This window comes from Myotis nattereri (assembly GCF_964212035.1).
Source record: "Myotis nattereri genome assembly, chromosome: 1".
In the NCBI taxonomy this organism is placed as follows: domain Eukaryota; kingdom Metazoa; phylum Chordata; class Mammalia; order Chiroptera; family Vespertilionidae; genus Myotis; species Myotis nattereri.
This window is the reverse complement of record NC_138075.1, coordinates 67,957,964-67,977,665: the sequence shown is the minus strand read 5'-3', so window position 1 is coordinate 67,977,665 and position 19,702 is coordinate 67,957,964. Positions and strand designations below refer to the sequence as shown.

General features: G+C 42.6%; 1 protein-coding gene across 1 annotated transcript; it reads left to right on the top strand.

The window, feature by feature from the left end:
- Window positions 1-3,706: 3,706 nt before the first annotated feature.
- Window positions 3,707-18,898, top strand: KNSTRN (kinetochore localized astrin (SPAG5) binding protein; the record flags this gene model as incomplete). The annotated part of the gene is made up of 10 exons (XM_081092756.1): window positions 3,707-3,757; window positions 3,882-4,099; window positions 4,287-4,381; window positions 13,644-13,776; window positions 14,518-14,565; window positions 15,635-15,740; window positions 15,863-15,956; window positions 16,738-16,793; window positions 17,505-17,579; window positions 18,099-18,898. The coding sequence occupies 10 exons, from the start codon at window positions 3,707-3,709 to the stop codon at window positions 18,228-18,230; spliced, it is 1,008 nt and encodes a 335-aa protein (XP_080948882.1). The 3' UTR covers window positions 18,231-18,898.
- Window positions 18,899-19,702: the final 804 nt, after the last annotated feature.

Below are 19,702 nucleotides of genomic sequence, written 5' to 3'. Positions count from 1 at the left end.
GATAAATGTGAGGAAACTACTTGAGACCAAGGAAAGAACCACCCAAAATGATTAGAAGGAACAGTAGTCACCAGGTACACAGGGCTGGAACATAGTCTTCTCCCATTAGCCAGACTGAAAAGCCTCCGAATTTATGGAGCATTGGTTAGAATTTTCAAAAAGTTCTTGGCTCAGTTTTGGGGACTCGTTAGACCTAGTTTAAACACTGATTGCTCTCACCTAATAAATCTCAAAAGCAAGATCTGAAGGGATCAAACTGTTTCTAAGTAATGTAATGTTATCCCAGAACAAACCTTCAGAATATTTACAGGAATACAAAAATAACCAGCACCCAAAAACATAAAATTCACAATGTCTGGGGTCAAATAAAAAATTACCAATCATGCAAAGAAGCAGAAAAATATGACCCATAGTGAGGGGAAAATCAATTGATATCAATCCAGAACTGATACTTATATGAGAATTACCTGACAAGGACATAAAAAAGTTATTGTAACTGTATCCCATGTATTCACATAGGTAAGTGGAAACTTGGAAGGTATTTTTAAAATATGCAAATTGAACTTGTAGAGATGAAAAATCACTGGATGGAATTAAAAACAGTTTAGACCAGTGATGGCAAACCTATGACACGCGTGTCAGAGGTGACACGCGAACTCATTTTTTTTTGGTTGATTTCTCTTTGTTAAATGGCATTTAAATATATAAAATAACTATCAAAAATATAAATCTTTGTTTTACTATGGTTGCAAATATCAAAAAATTTCTATATGTGACACGGCACCAGAGTTAAATTAGGGTTTTTCAAAATGCTGACACGCTGAGCTCAAAAGGTTCGCCATCACTGGTTTAGACACTGCAGAAAAAGATTAGTAAACTTGAAGACATAGAAAATTACCCAAAATGAAATATCAAAAGAAAAAATAATTTTATAAATGAATCAATATGATGCATACTATATAATAAGTAGAAAGTATATGTCCTTTATAAATATTTAAAATTATGAAAACATTTATTAGGCATCAACTGAAACATTGTTTTTTTGTCTTATTATTTTGTGGGGGTATATGAACAAAAGAACTGGAAGATGCTGCTGTAGATCCATCTTCCATCCCTCTTTCTCTACGACTTTACTCCTTTGATCATCCCCTCTCCCCTCTGAAGCATCCTTTTCTTCCTCTCAGCTGGCACATGTATCAAGTAGTATCTGCACCTTCAAGCACCCAACCCGCCTCCAGTTACTGCTTAACTGCGCCTCCATTCACAAGCTCTCAGTCTATACCTGCCATCTCCGCCTCCTCCTCTCGCATGCACTCTTCAACCTGCTCCCACATGGCTGCCACTCAACCTCTGCACCAGACTTTCTCTTCCTATACTCACCAATGACTTCTTTGTTGCTAAGTTAAATGGATCCTTTTTCTTTCTCATCTCACCCTTTCGTGTTGATTTTCAATAGTTTACCATTCCCTCCTTCACTCCTTCAGCAGTTTTCCTTCTTAGCTTCTAGGACACCACCCCCCCCCCCTTTTTTTCCCTTCTCACCTCTCTGGCACCTCTTTATCATGTTTCCTGGCTGGCACCTCCTTATTACAACTTCTAAATGCTGCTGTCCCTAAGGCTCTCTGTGCACTTCTTCCCTTGGTGATCTCATCCGATATTGTGGATTTAAATGCATCCATATGCCCATAACTCCCAAAGTGTATCTCCAACCTAGACTCTCTTCTGGGCTCAAAGCCTATACTTCCCATTGGCTACCTAATAGTTTAAACACTTGAATGTCTCAGAGGCATTTCAAGTTTACCATGTTCAAAACTAAATGCTCAATCTCCCCACAATACAAAGTAGTGGTTCTAATCACCTAATTATTCAAGCCAGGGAGTCATCCTTAAGATTTCCCTCTCCCTTCTCCTCCACTCCCTGCCCCACTTCCAATCTAGCACTGAGTTCTGAGATCCGATCTCCAGAAGTTGTCTTAAATGTATCTGATTGTCTCTTCGTTTCCACTAATACCACCACCCTCATGGCCAACCCACCATCTTCTCCCACTTGAATGATTACAGTAGCCTCCCAATTGTCTTCCTAGTTCCACTCTTGCCCCCTTCCAACCCATTCTCTGGGGTAGCCAGAATGAGCTTTAAAAATATGTATATATGTGTTTTTTTTAATTGATTTCAGAGAGGAAGGGAGAGGGAGAGAGAGATAGAAACATCAATCATGAGAGAGAATCATTGATTGGCTGCACACCCTTTACTGGGGATCGAGCCAAAAACCCGGGCATGTGCCCTGACTGGAAATCAAACTGTAAGCTCCTGGTTCACAGGTTGATGCACAATCATTGAGCCACACTGGCCTAGCCAGAATGAACTTTTTAAAATATAACTTGGCCCTAACCGGTTTGGCTCAGTAGATAGAGCGTCGGCCTGCGGACTGAAAGGTCCCAGGTTTGATTCCGGTCAAGAGCATGTACCTTGGTTGCAGTCACATCCCCAGTTGGGGGTGTGCAGGAGGCGGCTGATCAATGTTTCTCTCTCATTGATGTTTCTAACTCTCTATCCCTCTCCCTTCCTCTCTGTGAAAAATCAATAAAATATATTTAAAAATATATATATAACTTGAACCCGGCTGGTGTGGCTCAGTGGATTGAGCGTTGTCCCTTGTATCAAGAGGTCTCCAGTTTGATTCCTGGTCAGAGTACATGCCCCAGTTGGAGCTGAATCTGCAGTAGGGGGCATGAAGGAGGCAATCTATTGATTGATGAATCAATTTATGTTTCTATCTCCCTCTCTTTTCCTCTTTATCTAAAAATCAATAAAAGCATATTTAAAAAATAAATAAAATATAACATGAAGAATACTCTCCTGCTCTACTCCTATCCTATATAATAAAAGCCTAATATGCAAATCAACCTAAGGGCAGAACGACCAGTTGCTAATGATGTGCAATTGCTGGCCAGGCCGAGGGACCCTACCCTGTGCAGGAATTTCGTGCACCCTCTAGTACTTCGATAGCTTCCCATTACTCTTAGATAAGATCTAATCTCTTTACCTTTGGCCTACAAAGGCTGCCATTCTTCCAACTCTATCTGTACCACTCCTTGAATTTTTCAGTCCCTTCTAGGAGAAAAGCCCATTCCAGCCTCAGGACTTTGCATCTCTGCCCCTCCCCCACCGGTAATCTGATTAAGTCCCACTTATCCTGACATCACTGGGACATGGTCCCTTAAATCTAAACTTGCTTTCCCTGCTTTTCTCTCTCGCAGAACATTGTACTCTTCCTTCATAGTTTTACTACAGTTGGCAAATATATATCTAGTTGACATATATCCAGCTTTATTGAGATATAATTGAAAAGTTCATATGATTATTTGTTCGCTAGATTGTAAGCTCCAGGAGCGCAGAAACAAGGTCTCAATACTTGTCTCTCTCTTTCTCGCTCCCCCCCCCCGCCCCCCCACCCACACACACACACTTAATGTAGTGCCCGGCACACAGCAGGTGCTCCAATTTGTAGCGTGAAATGATCAAGTTAGAACTGCCTGTAGGCGCCTCAGGGATTTCAGCCCACAGGCCCGCTTCCAACCCCATCTGCCACTCCCCACCCTGCCACGGGTAGTTTTACGCCCATTGAAATACCCTTTGCGCCAGGCACTCAGGCAGCGTGCAATGTCCCTGACCATCGCGGACCAAACAAAGAGAAGGATTGTGACATGGACTCTAAACTTGGCTGCGTCGGCGCCCCGAGCTGGAAAGTGACGCCGGTGGGTCACAGCTCCATTCAGGCCCACAAAGAGCACCACTCCCCGCCCCGGCCCAGACCCAGGGACTCCACCACCACCCGCCGCGAGAACCGGTGAGGCTCCGACCTTCCGTACCGCCTGGCAGCCCCCGCAGGCGCCGCCCAGGGCCGGGCCGCCGGCAACACACGGCCGCCCGCGGGGCGCGCGCCGCAGCCCCGCCCTCGGCCCCGCCCCGCCCCCCGCCCACCGGAAGTTTCCATTTGAAACCCCGGCGGCAGACGCGGCCGGCAGCGCGGCCGTTTCCGCGGAGGGCCTTTTGAGTCGGAGCGACGAGGACTGCGGGCGGGAGCAGCAGGCGCCTGGGTTCGGCCCTCCCGGGGCGGGGGATCGGGCTGCTGAGGGCGGACGGGTTGGGGTGGATGTGGACGAGTTTCTCCCTGCGCCTCCCCGGAGCCGGAAAGGCTGGGTCGCGCTCTCCCGGGCCCTCCACCTGCTCGGGGCGGGGGGTCCCCTGGCCACCGCGGGGTAATGTGCACCTTCCGCCTCCCAGGGCCAAGCCTTGCCGCCCCGCGACCATGACCAGCGTGGCTAAGACAGTGCACGCCCTGCAGCCCGCCTCCGTGCTGAGTGGCGGCCCGCTCGCCGGTGAGTGTCCGCACCGCCCCCCGGGAGTCAGGGGGCCCGTCCGGGGCCGGGAGTCCGGGGCGCAGGAAGCCCTTCGTAAACAGTTACCGGCTTCATTTTCAGACGCGCTATCTGGAGAGTCGTTTGAGAAACGAGATACGTAGGGGAGAGCACTAGGTTTCCCACCACGTCTGGGTCACACTTGTGTCTGCAGAGTCTGTCCTGCCGCACCTCCTCCATAAACATTTGTTGAGTGAAGTGGGGGGCCAGGCCCAGCTAGAGCATTCGAGGAACTTGGGAGAGGATACAGGACTGACTACGTTGTGTTGATTGCTTTGCCACCTGGCCTGTGGCCGACAGTCGTTGCCCAGGGTCTGCAGGCGTCCAGCTGCCTCAGCTGGAGATTGTAGCACAAAATAAGCTTCAAACATCAGAACCTGTTACGGGACAGGTAGACGGTCCAGTTAAATTTAGAAGAGCGAGTCGATAGCTTGTATTTGTTTTTCAAATTCAGTTAATCCTGGATTTTTTTTTTTTTTTTAAAAGTAATCTGTTGTGGGAGATTTTGAAGCAGCTAAGATCCCTTCCCAGTGACTCCATGCAGCTGGCTGAGGAAGTAGCAGGATTTACCTGTGAAGTAAATAGGCTTTTCTCCCAAGGCTTAAAGCAGTGGTTCTCAACCTTGGCCGCACATTAGAATCCCCTGGGAATCTTTTTAAAATCCTGACTTCTGGGCCTCCTCCTCCGGAAATTCAGACGTCTGTCTTCCAGGCTTTTTGTTTTCGTTTTGGGCATAAGTTGGTTGTTTTTACGTTTCAGTGTTTTTGTTTCTTTTTATTACATTTAGTGGGGTAGCATTGGTTAAAATTTATATATATAAATTTCAGGTATACAACTTTATAATACAGCATCTGTATATTATGTCCTCAGAACCCAAAGTCTATTTTTTCTAAATAACTATATTTTTTATTGATTGCCTTTTTTAGAGAGAGGGGGAGGGAGAGAAAGAGAAAGACACATCAGTTTGTTGTTCCACGTATTTCTGCATTCATGGGTTGATTCTTGTATGTGCCCTGACCAGGGATACACCCACAGCCTTGGTGTAGCGGGAGAACGCTCTAACCAGCTGAGCTCCTCAGACAAGGCTCTAGTCTCCTTCTGTCACAATGTGTTTGATCCCCTTCCATCCTGGTGACCACCGTTCTGTTGTCTGTATCAATGAGTTTGATTTTTTGTTTGTATGTTTGTTGCTTTTTGTTTATATCCCACATACAAGTGAAATCATACAGTTGCTTTTTTTCTGTTTGATTTATTAATTAGCATAATACTCTCAAAATCCTTCCACATTGTCACAAATAGCAATAGTTCATCTTTTTAACGGCCGAGTAGTATTCCATTGCATATAGGCACCATATTGTGTTTTTCCAATCATCCGGCGAAGGACACGTGCCATAGGTTGTTTCCGTGTCTTGACTAATGTGAATAGTGCTTCAATGAATGCAGTGGCACATATGTCTTTACAAATAAGTGTTTTCACATTTGTAAGGTATATAGACCCAGAAGAGGTATTACTGGCTCATATAGTAGCTCTGTTAATTTTTTGAGGAACCTCCATACAGTTTTTCATAGTGGCTGCACCAATTTACATTCCCACCAGCAGTATATGAGGGTTCCCTTTTCTCCATAGCCTCTTATTGATTATAGCCATTCTAACAGGTGTGAGGAGGTATCTCATTGTGGCTTTGCTTTACCACTGGCCTTATAACTAGTGATGTTGAGTATCTTTTCATATTTCTGTTGGTCATATGTGACTTCCTTATAAAAGTCTTATTCAGTCTTCTGCCCATTTCTTAAATAGGATTGTTTTTGTTGTTGTTGAGTTATATGAGTTCTTTATATATTTCAGATATTAACCCTTTATCAGAGGTATTGTTTGCAAATATCTTCTCCCATTCTGTTGGATACCTTTTTGTTTTGTTGATGGTTTCTTTTGCTGTGCAGAAGCTTTTTAATTTGATGTAGTCCCGGTCATTTATTTTTGCTTTTACTTCCCTTGCATTTGGTGTCAAGTTCACCAAAACCCCTCTGAGACCAAGATCCATAAGTTTAGTGCCTATGTTTCTTTCTATGTATTTTATTGTTTCAGGTCTTATATTCAAGTCTTTACTCCATTTTAAGTTAGTTTTTGTGTATGGTGTCAAATAGCAGTCTAGGTTTTATTTTGCATGTGGCTTTCCAGTTTTCCCAAATGTATTGAAGAGACTTTCCTTTCTCCATTATATCTCTTTGGCTCCTTTGTTGAAAATTGCCCATATTTATTTTTGGATTCTCAATTTTGTTCCATTGGTCTTTGTGTCTGTTTTTCTGCCAATACCATGTTATTTTAATTATTGTAGCTTTGTAGTATAGTTTCTCTTTTTTTCCCCTCAGGATTGCTTTCCCTATTTGGGATCTTTTGTGATTCCATACAAATCTGAGGATTTTTTTGTTCTATTACTGTGAAAAAAGGCCATTGGGATTTTGATAGGGATTGCATTAAATCTTTCAACAGTGTCTTGTAGTTTTTAGTGTACAGATTCTTCATCTCCCAACTTTATTCTTAGGTATTTTGGTGTGTGTTTTTTTGTTATGATCTTAGTGGGATTGTTTTCTTCATTTCTCTTTCAGATATTTTGTTGTTAGTATATGGTAATGCAACAGGTTTTTATATCTTGATTTTGTATCCTGCAAGTTTGCTGTATTTGTTAGTTGTTTCTAATAGTTTTTTGGTGGGATCTTTAGGTTTTTCTGTATATAGAGTCATGTCATCTGCGAATAGTGACAGTTTTACTTCTTCATTCCCAATTTGGATGCCTTTTCTTTCTTTTTCTGTTTAATTGCTCTGGCTAGGACTTCCAGTACTATTGAATAGCAGTGATGAGAGTGAGCATCCTTGTCTTGTTCCTGATCTTAGAGGGAAAGTTTTAAGTTTCTCACCATTGAGTATGATGGTACCTGAAGGTTTGTTATAATGGACTTTATAATGTTGAGGTACTTTCCTCCTGTACCCATTTTATTATTGAGTGTCTTACTATAAATGGATGTTATAACTTGTCAAGTGCTTTTCCTGCACCTATTGTTATAATCACATTGATTGGTTTATGGATGTTGAACCATCCTTGCATCCCTGGAATGAACCCCCCTTGATCATGACTCTGATTCTTTTAATATATTGCTGTATTCAATTTGCTAGTATTTTGTTTAGGATTTTGCATCTATGTTTATCAGAGATATTGGCCTGTTGTGTGTGTGTGTGTGTGTGTGTGTGTGTGTGTGTGTGCGCGTGTGTGTGTGATCGTGTTCCTTGCCTGGTTTTGGTATCAGGGTAATTAATGTTGGCCTCAGAATGAGTTAGGAAGTATTCTCTCTTCAATTTTTTGGAAGAGGTTGAGGGTTGATATTAATCTTTTTTTTATTATTATTGCTTAAAGTATTACAAAAAGTATTACATATGTCTCCTTCCCCCTCCCCCCCCCCTACCCTTGACAATCCCCTGGCCTCCCCTACCCCCCAGTGTCTTATGTCCATTGGTTATGCTTATATGCATGCATACAAGTCCTTTGGTTGATCTCTTACCCACCCCCCTCCTGCCCCTCCCACCCTCCCCAACCTTCCAGCTGTAGTTTGACAGTCTGTTTGAGGCAGCTCTGCCTCTGTATCTATTTTTGTTCATAAGTTTATAATGGTCTTTATTATCCAGAAATGAGTGACATCATGTGGTATTTTTCCTTCACTGACTGGCTTATTTCACTTAGCATAATGCTCTCCAGTTCCATCCATGCTGTTGCAAATGGTAAGAGTTCCTTCTTTTTTACAGCAGCATAGTATTGCATCGTGTAGATGTACCACAGTTTTCTAATCCATTCATCTACAGATGGGCACTTAGGCTGTTTCCAGATCTTAGCTATGGTGAATTGTGCTGCTATGAACATAGGGGTGCATATATCATTTCTGATTGGTGTTTCTGGTTTCCTGGGGTATATTCCTAGAAGTGGGATCACAGGGTCAAATGGGAGTTCCATTTGTAGTTTTTTGAGGAAACTCCATATTGTCTTCCATAGTGGCTGTACCAGTCTGCATTCCCACCAGCAGTGCACAAGTGTTCCTTTTTCTCCACATCCTCTCCAGCACTTATCGTTTGTTGATTTGTTGATGATAGCCAGTCTGACAGGTGTGAGATGGTACCTCATTGTTGTTTTTATTTGCCTCTCGTATAATTAGTGACTTTGAGCATGTTTTCATATGTCTCTTGGCTTTCTGAATGTCCTCTTTTGAAAGGTGTCTATTTAGATCCTTTGCCCATTTTTTGATTGGATTGTTTATCTTCCTTTTGTTAAGTTGAATGAGTTCCCTATAAATTTTGGAGATTAGACACTTATCAGATATGACATTGGCAAATATGTTTTCCCACACAGTGGGTTTTCTTGTTGTTTTGTTGATGGTTTCTTTTGCTGTGCAGAAGCTTTTTATTTTGATGTAGTCCCATTTGTTTATTTTCTCTTTAGTTTCCAATGCCCTAGGAGCTGTATCGGTGAAGAAATTGCTTCGGCATATGTCTGAGATTTTGTTGCCTTTGGATTTTTCTAGTATTTGTATGGTTTCCCGTCGTATATTTAAGTCCTTTATCCATTTTGAGTTTATTTTTGTGTATGGTGTTAGTTGGTGGTCCAGTTTCATTTTCTTGCATGTATCTGTCCAATTTTCCCAACACCATTTATTGAAGAGACTATCTTGACTCCATTGTATGTTCTTGCCTCCTTTGTCAAATACTAATTGAGCATATTGGTTCGGGCCGATTTCTGGGCTCTCTGTTCTATTCCATTGATCTATATGCCTGTTCTTGTGCCAGTACTAGGCAGTTTTGAGAACAGTGGCTTTGTAATACAGCTTGATATCTGGTATTGAGATCCCACCTACTTTGTTCTTTCTCAGGATCGCTGCAGCTATTCGGGGTCGTTTTTTATTCCAGATGAATTTTTGGAGAGTACGTTCTAGGTCTGTGAAATATGCCATTGGTATTTTAATGGGAAGTGCGTTGAATTTATAGATTGCTTTGGGCAGTATGGACATTTTAATGATGTTGATTCTACCAATCCAAGAACATGGTATGTTCTTCCATCTCTCTATGTCTTCCTCTATCTCTTTTTTCAACGTCCTGTAGTTTTCTGAGAAGAGGTCTTTTACCTCTTTAGTTAAGTTTATTCCTAGGTAGCTTAATTTTTTTGGTGCGATGGTAAATGGGATTGCTTTTTTAGTCTCTCTTTCTGCACATTCACTATTGGTGTATAGAAATGCCATAGATTTCTTGGCGTTAATTTTGTATCCTGCTACATTGCCGAATTCTTTTATTAAGTCTAATAGTTTATTGATGGAGTCTTTAGGGTATTTTAAGTATAATATCATGTCATCTGCAAATAAGGACAGTTTTACTTCTTCTTTTCCAATTTGGATGCCTTTTATTTCTTCTTCTTGTCTAATTGCAATGGCTAATACTTCTGATATTAATCTTCTTTGAATACTTGGTGGAATTCACCAATGAAGCCTTCGGGTCCTGGGCTTTTTTTTTTTTTTTTTTTTTAAGAGTTGTTTTTTAAATAATATATTTCTTTATTGATTTCGGAGAGGAAGGGAGGAGAGAGAGATAGACACATCAATGATGAGAGAGAATCATTGATTAGCTGCCTCCTGCACACCCTACTGGGGATTGAGCCCAAAACTCAGGCATGTGCCTTTGGCTGGAATTGAACCTGGGACCCTTCAATCTGCAGGCCAACACCCTATCCACTGAGCCAAGCCGGCTAGGGCAAGATATTTTTTTAATTACTGTTTCAATTTCCTTACTAGTGATCCATCTATATGCGTTTTCCACTTCATGATTCAGTCTAGGAAGGTTGAATACTTCTAAGAATTCGTACGTTTTTCCTAGGTTATTGAGTTTGGTGGTGTATATCTTTTCATGGTATTCTAGTATAATCCTTTGTATTTCTGCAGTGTCCATTGTAACTTCCTCTTTCATTTCTGATTTTATTTATTTGAGTCTTCTCTCTTTTCTCCTCTAGCCAGAGGTTTATCTTTTCAAATAACCAGTTCTTTGTTTTATTGTCTTTTCTCTATCTCATTTATTGCTCTATTTTTATTACTTCCTTCTACTGAATTTGTGCCTCATTTGTTCTTTTTCTAGTTATTTGAGGTGTAATGTTAGATTGTTTATTTGGGGTTTTTTTTTGTTTCTTGAGGTAGGCCTATAATGGTATAAACATCCCTCTTGGTGCTGCTTTTGCTGCACACCTAAAATTTTCTTACATCATATCTTCATTTTAATTTGTCTCTGTGTATTTTTTGGTCTCTAATTTCTTCTTTGACCCAGTAGTAATTCAGTAGCATGTTGTTTAATCTCCACATATTTATGGTTTTCCCAGCTTTCTTCTTGTAGTTAATTTCCAGTATCATACCACGTGGTCAGAAAATATACTTGGTATGATTTCAGCCTTAAATTTATTGAGACTAGTTTTGTGCACTAACATGTAGTCTATCCTTGAGAATTCCAATGTGCACTTGAGAATGTGTATTCTAGTATTTGGAGATGGAAAGTTCTGTCAATATCAATTAAGTCTATTTGGTCTAATGAGTCATTTAAAGCAGTATTTCCTTATTGACTTTCTGTCTGGATGATCTATGAGTCAGGTGTTCAGGTTGCCTATTATAATTGCAATTTTGTCAGTTTCTTCCTTTAAGTCTGTTTGTAATTGCTTTATATGCTTTGATGTTCCCAGGTTTGGTACATATTTATTGATAAGTGTTATGTCTTCTTGATGAATTATCCCCTTTATCATTATTAAATGTCCATCTTTGATTCTCTAACTTTTTTATTTTGAAATCTATTTTGTCTCATATAGGTACTGCTACACCCACTTTTTTCTCTGAATGCCATTTTCTTGGAGTGACATCTTCCACCCCTTCTCTTTAAGCCTATGTTTATCTTTGGAGCTGAGTCTCCTACAGGCAACATATAGTTCGTTCTTTTGTAATCCATCTCGATACTCTATACCTTTTGATTGGTGAGTTTAGTCCATTTACATTTAGGGTGATTATTGACATATGAGAACATAACAACAGCCATTTTTTGTTTTCTGGTTACTCTGTGTCTCCACTGTTTTTTTACCCTTGTGATTCTCTCTCATATTTTAATTTGGTGGTTTTCTATGATTTTTTCCTCCTTTATTCCCTCTTTTTAAATCTAATGGGGTGAAACAAAGGAGTCTTCTCACTGTGCCATGATGCTTACATCACTCCCAAGTTTTACATAACTCCAAGTTTTAGTTTTATGACTGGTACCATATACACATTAAAAAAAATCCAAAGTTAGGAAACGATACGTAGTGAAAAACAAGACCCCTTTCCTTCTTTGAGCACCAGCATTCAGTTTCCCCCCAGCACCTCTCATTTTAAGAAGACAGTCTGTTAAATCCTGCTAAATTTGTCCTACAATGAAATCCTTAGGTTCAGATCAACCGAAGGACTTGTATGCATGCATATAAGCATAACCAATGGACACAAGACACTGGGGGGTAGGGGAGGCCAGGGGAATGTCGGGGGGGGGGGGGGGAGACATTTGTAATGCTCTTTGTAATACTTTAAGCAATAAAACAAAATTTAAAAATCCTTAGGTTCTAGTAAATATGGGTTATTGGAACTAATTACAGCCAATGAATTTATGATTTAGCACCTTTTTACATGGGATGGATTTGTTACTGTGAATAACTTATAAATATTTGAGAGAGGAAAAGGTAAATACATTCCTCCACCGTTACCTTTTATTTCAGACAGAGACCTCAGGAAGAACCTGTTTAATCTTTGTTTTGTGAGTAAAAGTATGGAAAATAGAGTATAAGTGCCCAGTGAGTAAACCTATAAATGAAATAATTTGTTAACCTTGAGAAATCATATTTATTCCAAACTTATACAGTTAGAGTCATCAAAATAAAAACTCTTTCAAATACGAATACAAAATTTCCTAATCCCTGTGATCCAGTGCTTTGTACCTCATTTTTTCAACTTGATTTCATTATTATGGCTTCTTCTTTAGGTTAAGCTTAAAGGAGCCATTTTACAATGAACAAAGTAAAAGTTAGCATAAACTAGAAAATCATGGGGGCAGGGAGGGAGTGTGCTTAATTCCAGAAGAAGTTACTGCTTGAATTTGGTATGGGATATAAATGGTAAGAAGTGTGATGGAGGATAGGGTAGCATAAGGGTTACGGGAAAATACTCTCTTGTAGGGAAGAAGAGTCATGGCAGGGCCATTTCTCTGCTATTCTGGAAATAGCCTGACAAAAGGACCAGAACAGAATGCCAGAGAGGGGACCTCTGAACTTGATGGGTAAACAAATTAAAAGGCTGACGTAAAGGTAATCGGCATGGAAGAGGGAAAGAAGTCTAGAGGAGATTATCTAGAGATGATGTGCAAATAATGCATGAGACCGTGAAGTGTACCACTTGTTCAACAGGCAGGTATTGAACCTGCTGCTATGCCAGATACCCTCCTAAGCGCTGGGACACAAGACATATTTTTGAGTCGGTAGGGAGACAGGCTGGTGAAAACAACTAAAGCGATATATAAAGGAGAGACTCGGAGCGGTTTGAGTGTATCCTCCGGAGAGTGTGCAGAGAGCCTAGGAGCTCAACAAGAGGGCTTGATTCTTCTGGTGTTTGATGAGGGATTCTGCGGTGTTTTGCCCTGCTGACTGCTACACTGCCTCTCATTTAGCTCTTTGCTTGTGTCATCCCCCACTTTATACCATCTGGCCATTCATATGTCATGAAGCTTTTGACTACCCTTAAACACACTGCACTGTTACATGTACAGAATTTCAGTTTAGCCTTGGCCAGTTTTGCTAAGTGGTTGGAGTGTTGGCCCTCAGACCAAAGGGTCTTGGGCTCTCTTCCTGTGTCTTGGTTGTGGGTTCAATCCCAGCCCCCATCAGGGTGCATGTGGGAGGCAGCCAGTTGCTGTATCTCTCTCACATTGATGTTTCTCTGTCTCTCTCCCTCTCTCCCATTCTCCCTTCTATTCTCTATAGATCAATAGAAGCCCGTGTGGCTCAGTGGTTGAGTGTCAACCCATGCACAAAAAGGTAGCTGGTTTGATCTTCACAAATTGAGATTGGCCAGAATGAAATACAAGTTTCTAACAACTTAGAATAGAACTCTGCTTGAGGTTTCACCCTCCTGTTTTCCTTTGCAGACACACAAACTCGAGCCACTTCTAAGAGCTTATTACCTGTGAAGTCTAAAGAAGTCGATGCTTCCAGATCTCTTCATCCAGGAGCTTCAGAAAATGATGTAATGAAAGGCATCAAACCGAGACGAGAGAATGGGTGGGTCAGATTATTGGTATCCAATTAGAAATTGCTCAGTACCAAGAACTAGAAAGTGGGGGTTTGAGAGCGTAAGGCACCTGAACAATTAGCCTGGAGTCAGGGACCTGGATCAGTGCCGCATTGCTGAGCTGTTGTCAGGACCCTCCGTGTCGATCAGTTCTGAAGAGGCACAGCAAGGGTTATGCTAAGAGACATCCTTTCCCTTCTCACCGCTGCTCGGAGTGTACAATGGCTAACTGTGGTCATACCCCAGCCCTGAATGGTAGTCACGGTGGGTGGGCTGGTTGTTAGCCTGTGTTGCTGGTCTGAGCACAGTCCAGCCCAATGCGCATGTGTGTCCTCCACCCAGTGCTCAGTCCCCATGTAAGTGAGGTTGTCATGAGAAGGCCATTGGTTTTTGAGTAGGAGGGGAGTTCATTATTAATAAGCCTTTTTCAGTCTGGGCTGAAACAAAGTGTATGGGCTTCAGAGCTTCTCAGTCTCGTGTTATTTGTATTGTTAAAATCTCTGGTTTTTTTCCTCAGAAAACCAGCCTCTTTGTTCTGCTTTGCTCACAACACATATAACAACCTGTTACAATTCTCTGCTTGAGTCCATTATCGTTGGCTTTTAATTAAGTCATTGACTACATTATAGTTTCAAGTATACAACATAATGATGTGATATGTGTACATATTGCAAAATGTCTGCCACAATAAGTCAAGTTACATTCTGATTTCTTTGTCTTTGCTCCGCTAGGCAGGGGAAAGCTGCAGATACTGCCATCAAGAGGAACATCAAAAAGAGGTGAGCATCAGGGTAAATGAAGGTTGGGCACTGTGTTAGTAGATCTCAGTCCTGGTTGTGCAGGATTTGTTGGGACTTGTTTAATGTGTTACAGTCTGGGTGCCACCCAGAAATCTGAATGGAATTTTCAGGGGTGAGGCACAGCTAGATTTGAGAAACACTATCAGGGTACGATTAGTGAAGCTACCATCTTGAGTGCCAGTCAAGAGCTTTTGGGGCTCCGTGCCAGGACCACTGCTGACCAGAAGTCAAACCCAGCTGTGACCTCTCAACAGGAGTGTGAAGCCTTCAGGATTGGAGGGGCTGCGTGTAGTAAGCAACTTCAAGGTGGTATTTCTGGTGAAGGAGAAATCCACGAGAAGGGCCTGTCTTTCTGTCTTGGAGGCTAGCTTGGACATTTTGCAGTCCTGAAGACAGAAATAATATAAGCTGAAAATTCTGCAGAAACAGGTTCTAATTTCAAATCTGGGCATGTTTTAAAAGTTCTGAAAACAGCCGAAACCGGTTTGGCTCAGTGGATAGAGCGTCGGCCTGCGGACTGAAAGGTCCCAGGTTCGATTCCGGTCAAGGGCATGTACCTGGGTTGCGGGCACATTCCCAATAGGAGATGTGCAGGAGGCAGCTGATCGATGTTTCTCTCTCAACGATGTTTCTAACTCTCTCTATCTCTCTCCCTTCCTCTCTGTAAAAAATCAATAAAATATATTAAAAAAAAAAAAGTTCTGAAAACAAAACTCTATCCAAGAAGAGCTCTGAGAAATTTGAAAAGAACGTTTAATATTAATGGTGATAATGGCTGTTATTTATTAAATGTTTACTATGTGTCAGTGGCGTGCTAAGAGTGGTACATGTGTTCTTTCTCTTATTCTTCACAATAATAATATTATGAGAGATAGGTATTATCCTAATTCCGGAAATAAGGAAACCAAGCCTCAGAGAGGTTACGCAACTCAATGAAGGTCATATACCACTATGTGATGAAGCCAGGATTCGAACTCCTATTTGTGAGACTACACAGTCCATACTCTTTACCCCCCACCACTTCATATAAGCACAGTTACCATTACAGCTACAGGCCGTTGAGTAAGCAGAAGTCAGAGGAAGAGCTCAAGGATAAGAACCAGATCTTAGAGGCCGTCAACAAGCAGTTACACCAGAAGCTGACTGAAACTCAGGTAAGAGACCCACCAGGCCTGTGCCATCAGCCACACTGGGTGATGCGTGTGGAACCCCAAGGGACAGCCGCTCAGACCACCCTGAGGAGTGGCACCGGCCTGATCTGTGCATGGCACCATAGGGAAAGCTGAAGGACCTGACTGAAAAGGTGGAGCTGCTGCAGAAGTTTCAGGACAACAGTTTGGCGATTTTGGAGAGCAAGGGCCTCAACCCAGGTAAGAAACAGCACACAGCAGCCTTCAAAGGAATCAGTGTGCGTGCCCCCTGCTGGGGTGGTTCGGGGCTGTGTGTTAGGGTCCAGCGTGGCAGCAGCTGGCCTAGGCATGCAGAGGTTGGGAGCATCTTTTTTTCTCTGGTGGCACTGACTGCCTGACTGATTCCAGGTGGTTGTGGAGAGAGAATTAGCGCTTTCTTATCTGAACACTTCGGTGCCCAAAGGTATGACCTTGCAAATTAGACCAGAAATATTTTATTTCTTTCAAGATTGGTAGCATACAGTCAACTTTCTCAAGTGGGAAGAGAGAGAGATGATACTGTTTCTGGCTAATCGGCAGAATCCCAGCGGTGAAAGCGGGATTCCAGCCCTGACCCTCTCCCTAGAGGTCAGTGTAGAGCAGAGAGGAGGCGGAGCTGAGGGGCCTGAGCATCCCAGGGAAGGGCCCCGAGCTGCTTGAATTAAGGAATGCTGACTGGATGCTACTGTAAACAAAACTATACGTTGCCTTTGGACAAATTTTCTGAGGAGAGGACGGAATGAATTTTTGGCCATATCCAAACACAGAAAGGAAGGAGCTAAATTGCTAAAACGTATCTTGAGGCAGGCGTGGGCACACTGCCAGGGTGAAAACTCGGGAGAGTCAGGAGCAGCTCTTGGAGGACTTTCCCTCATGAAAACTCTTGTGCTTGTCCTTGTCCTAGAGGGTTTTTTGGGTGTGTGTTTTGTGGAAGGCACAGTTCCCTAGGCGAGGCCAATTTTGTTGTCTCCATTACATTTAGACAGTGAAACCCTGGAATCACAGCAAGAATCCAGCCCGGATCACGTGGACTCAATGGTGAGGGCCCGGGTGTGAGTGGGCGAGGGCCGAGGGGCGAGGGCGGAGGGGCTGTGGCTCCAGATCGCTGCCATATGCTCAGTAAACCCCGAGAAGCAGCTTTGGGACCCAGGATAGTGCAAGAAGAGAGTGGTGGGTATGTACTCAAAGAGCATATCTTACTTGGCAGCTGAGCTGTGCTTTCGGATATGAGTGAGTCTGAGTTGAAAATGTGCTTCTTTAAAACACATAACAGGATAGGCCTGTATACAGAGCTCTCCGGTTTCTGTTTTATACTAGACCAGTTTCTCTCCTTAGTCCTTCGCTGAGAACTAGGTAATGAGGTACGGAGGTAATTGTTGGGATTCAAGTCTCTTGAGTTTCTATGATCAGAAGATGAGTTGTCATCTTAAAGTCATAGAGCACTAGGTATGGAACCATCCTCAGCTCTCCCAGGTTATTAGTCCCCCCTTCAGTGGGTGCGTGTGTTCATGTTGCTTGTGTAGCAGGACTCATGGAGGTGGGATAATCCTTCGTCCCTCCGGGGACTGAGCTCCTCCAGGGTGCCCAGTAGAGAAGCCAGAGGTGTGTGGGCGCAGCAATGGCTGAACGATGTTAGCAGTCATATAATTCAGCTTCCCTTTTATACAAAGAGATTAGTTTATATGAAGAAAATGTTCGCATACCAATGAAGATTTGTACTTTATTTTACTAATTGTACTTTCCTCTTAGTTGCTGTTAGAAACTTTGCAAGATGAATTGAAGCTTTTTAACGAAACAGCAAAAAAGCAGATGGAGGAGTTACAGGTGAGAGGCAGACATCACCCTGAGGCAAAATTATATTCCTGCTACAGTAGAGGGCTCGAGCTCACTCCCTCTCTCTTTTTAATCCTCACCCAAGGATATTTTTTCCATTGATTTTTAGAAAGAGTGGAAGAGAGAGAGAGAGAGAGAGAGAGCGAGAGAGAGAGAGAAACATGGATGCGAGAGAGACACATCGATTGGTTGCCTCCCACATGCCCCCAACCAGGGCCGAGAGCCTGCAACCATGGTACGTGCCCTTGGCCAGAATCACACCCGGGACCTTCAGTCCACAGGCCAACACTCTATCCACTGAGCCAAACCAGCTAGGGTTGGAGGGCTCTCTCTTATTTATCTATTTCTTTATTTTAATAAAATATTTTGTAATAATTTTAGATTTACAGAAAATTTGTGAAGAGAATTCAATTCCCCTTCAAATACAGAGAGGTCTTCCTCAATGGGACAGAAGCATGATGTTTCAAAGTTTTTGTTTGTTTTTGTCTTTTTTAATATCTTTCCAAACAGGCCTTAAAAGTAAAGTTGAAGATGAAAGAAGAAGAGAGGGCCCGGTTCCTGGAGCAGCAGACCCTGTGTAACAGCCAAGTAAATGATTTCACAGCAGCCCTTGAGGAAATGGAGCAGCTATTAGAAATGTGATAAAAAGCAAGTGGCCAGATGGCTCTCTCTTGGGGATTAACTCTTGGAGGAAGCCACTAAGGACATCTGCTTCTTGGCCATGATCTTCACCATTCCAAGAATGAAACCAGTTTGTGCAGTAGGATTAAGGATAGTTAGTGCTGGGATGGCAGTTCCTCCTTTAAGAAAGTGTTCTCACTCGTCAGATTGGTCAGCTCTCTGAACCTCACGTGTACATAATTAAGGTCTACAAGAAGGGAATCTGGAAGCTTGGATCAACTCCTGGGCAGCAAAGCGACCCACTGTTAGAAACAGGAGACTCAACCAGCCACAGCCAGAGGATCCAAAAGGTCGCATTCAGATGTGCAGGGAGAAACCCTGAATCGTACCATGGGGCACAGGTCTCCATAGGAAACACCACGGAGGAGCCATGCAGGCCCTCTAATTTGGACACATGGGAATTTAAAATCACTTGAAATGGCTTAATAAATGGGGTGAAGGTATAGATAGCTATAACACCAACTGAAACAATACACTTTGGAGCTTTTAATCTAAATCACTTCTGTGTTTTTATATGTATATATATAAAGTGCTAACTTTAAAATAAATATTTCTGTAACTTCAGATTGCAATGAGAAGTGAAAATAGCCTTTTAATTTAAATATATTCACTGACTATTGAACTAATGTAGACAAGTTCACACCTCTAACTTAATCCAGAATCTTTTCCTTCCACTCATTAAGTGCTCCATGCCTACCCGACCCCTTCTTCCGGAACCTTCCCTTGCCTTCTGAGGTCGTTCCCTGTTTGTAGCAGTGGGCCAGACTCCACCCACCAGATTTGTGTCAGGAGCTGCCTGTTCTCCCTGTGCTCCCGAGCATGATTATGTTCCTGCTCTTTGCTTTGCACAGCCAATCCTGGACCTGGCTTCATGATCCTTAATCAACTGAAGTTCATGGCAGGCCGCCCTCTCCCTCCCCACCCCGCTGGTTTACCCAAGGCACAGCCATATTTCATTTCTTAGACAAGGCAGTCATTGGCCAGCCCCTTTCCTTCTTTTCCTGCAGTTTTTTCATCAAACCCATCCACTGTTCAGCATTGCTGCGGTTGCCCAGAGCCACCCATTAATGTCCCAACCCTAACTTACAGGGCTAAATTCTTTTGCCTTCACACACACGTTCATGCAGTTGGTTATGTCCCAAATATTTTGAAGGGGGGAAATCCAGTTAAACAGTTCTCACCGATGAGAGGGGCTGAACATTGTCTTCTACCCATTTTCAAGATGTTTACAGTTTAAAAGATTGTTTACAGCAAATGAATTTGTTATTGCTATTTCAGGCCCCCCAAGAAGTTTTACTTCCTTTTTGGAAGGAGGAGAGGGTGGGAAACTCAGTTGTGGGATCCTCACCGCCTTGTCATGCCTCCTTAGGCAGCGCCTGGGAATGGAATGATCTTAATGTCTACCATTACTCCTCTTCCCCGTGTAGAGACCC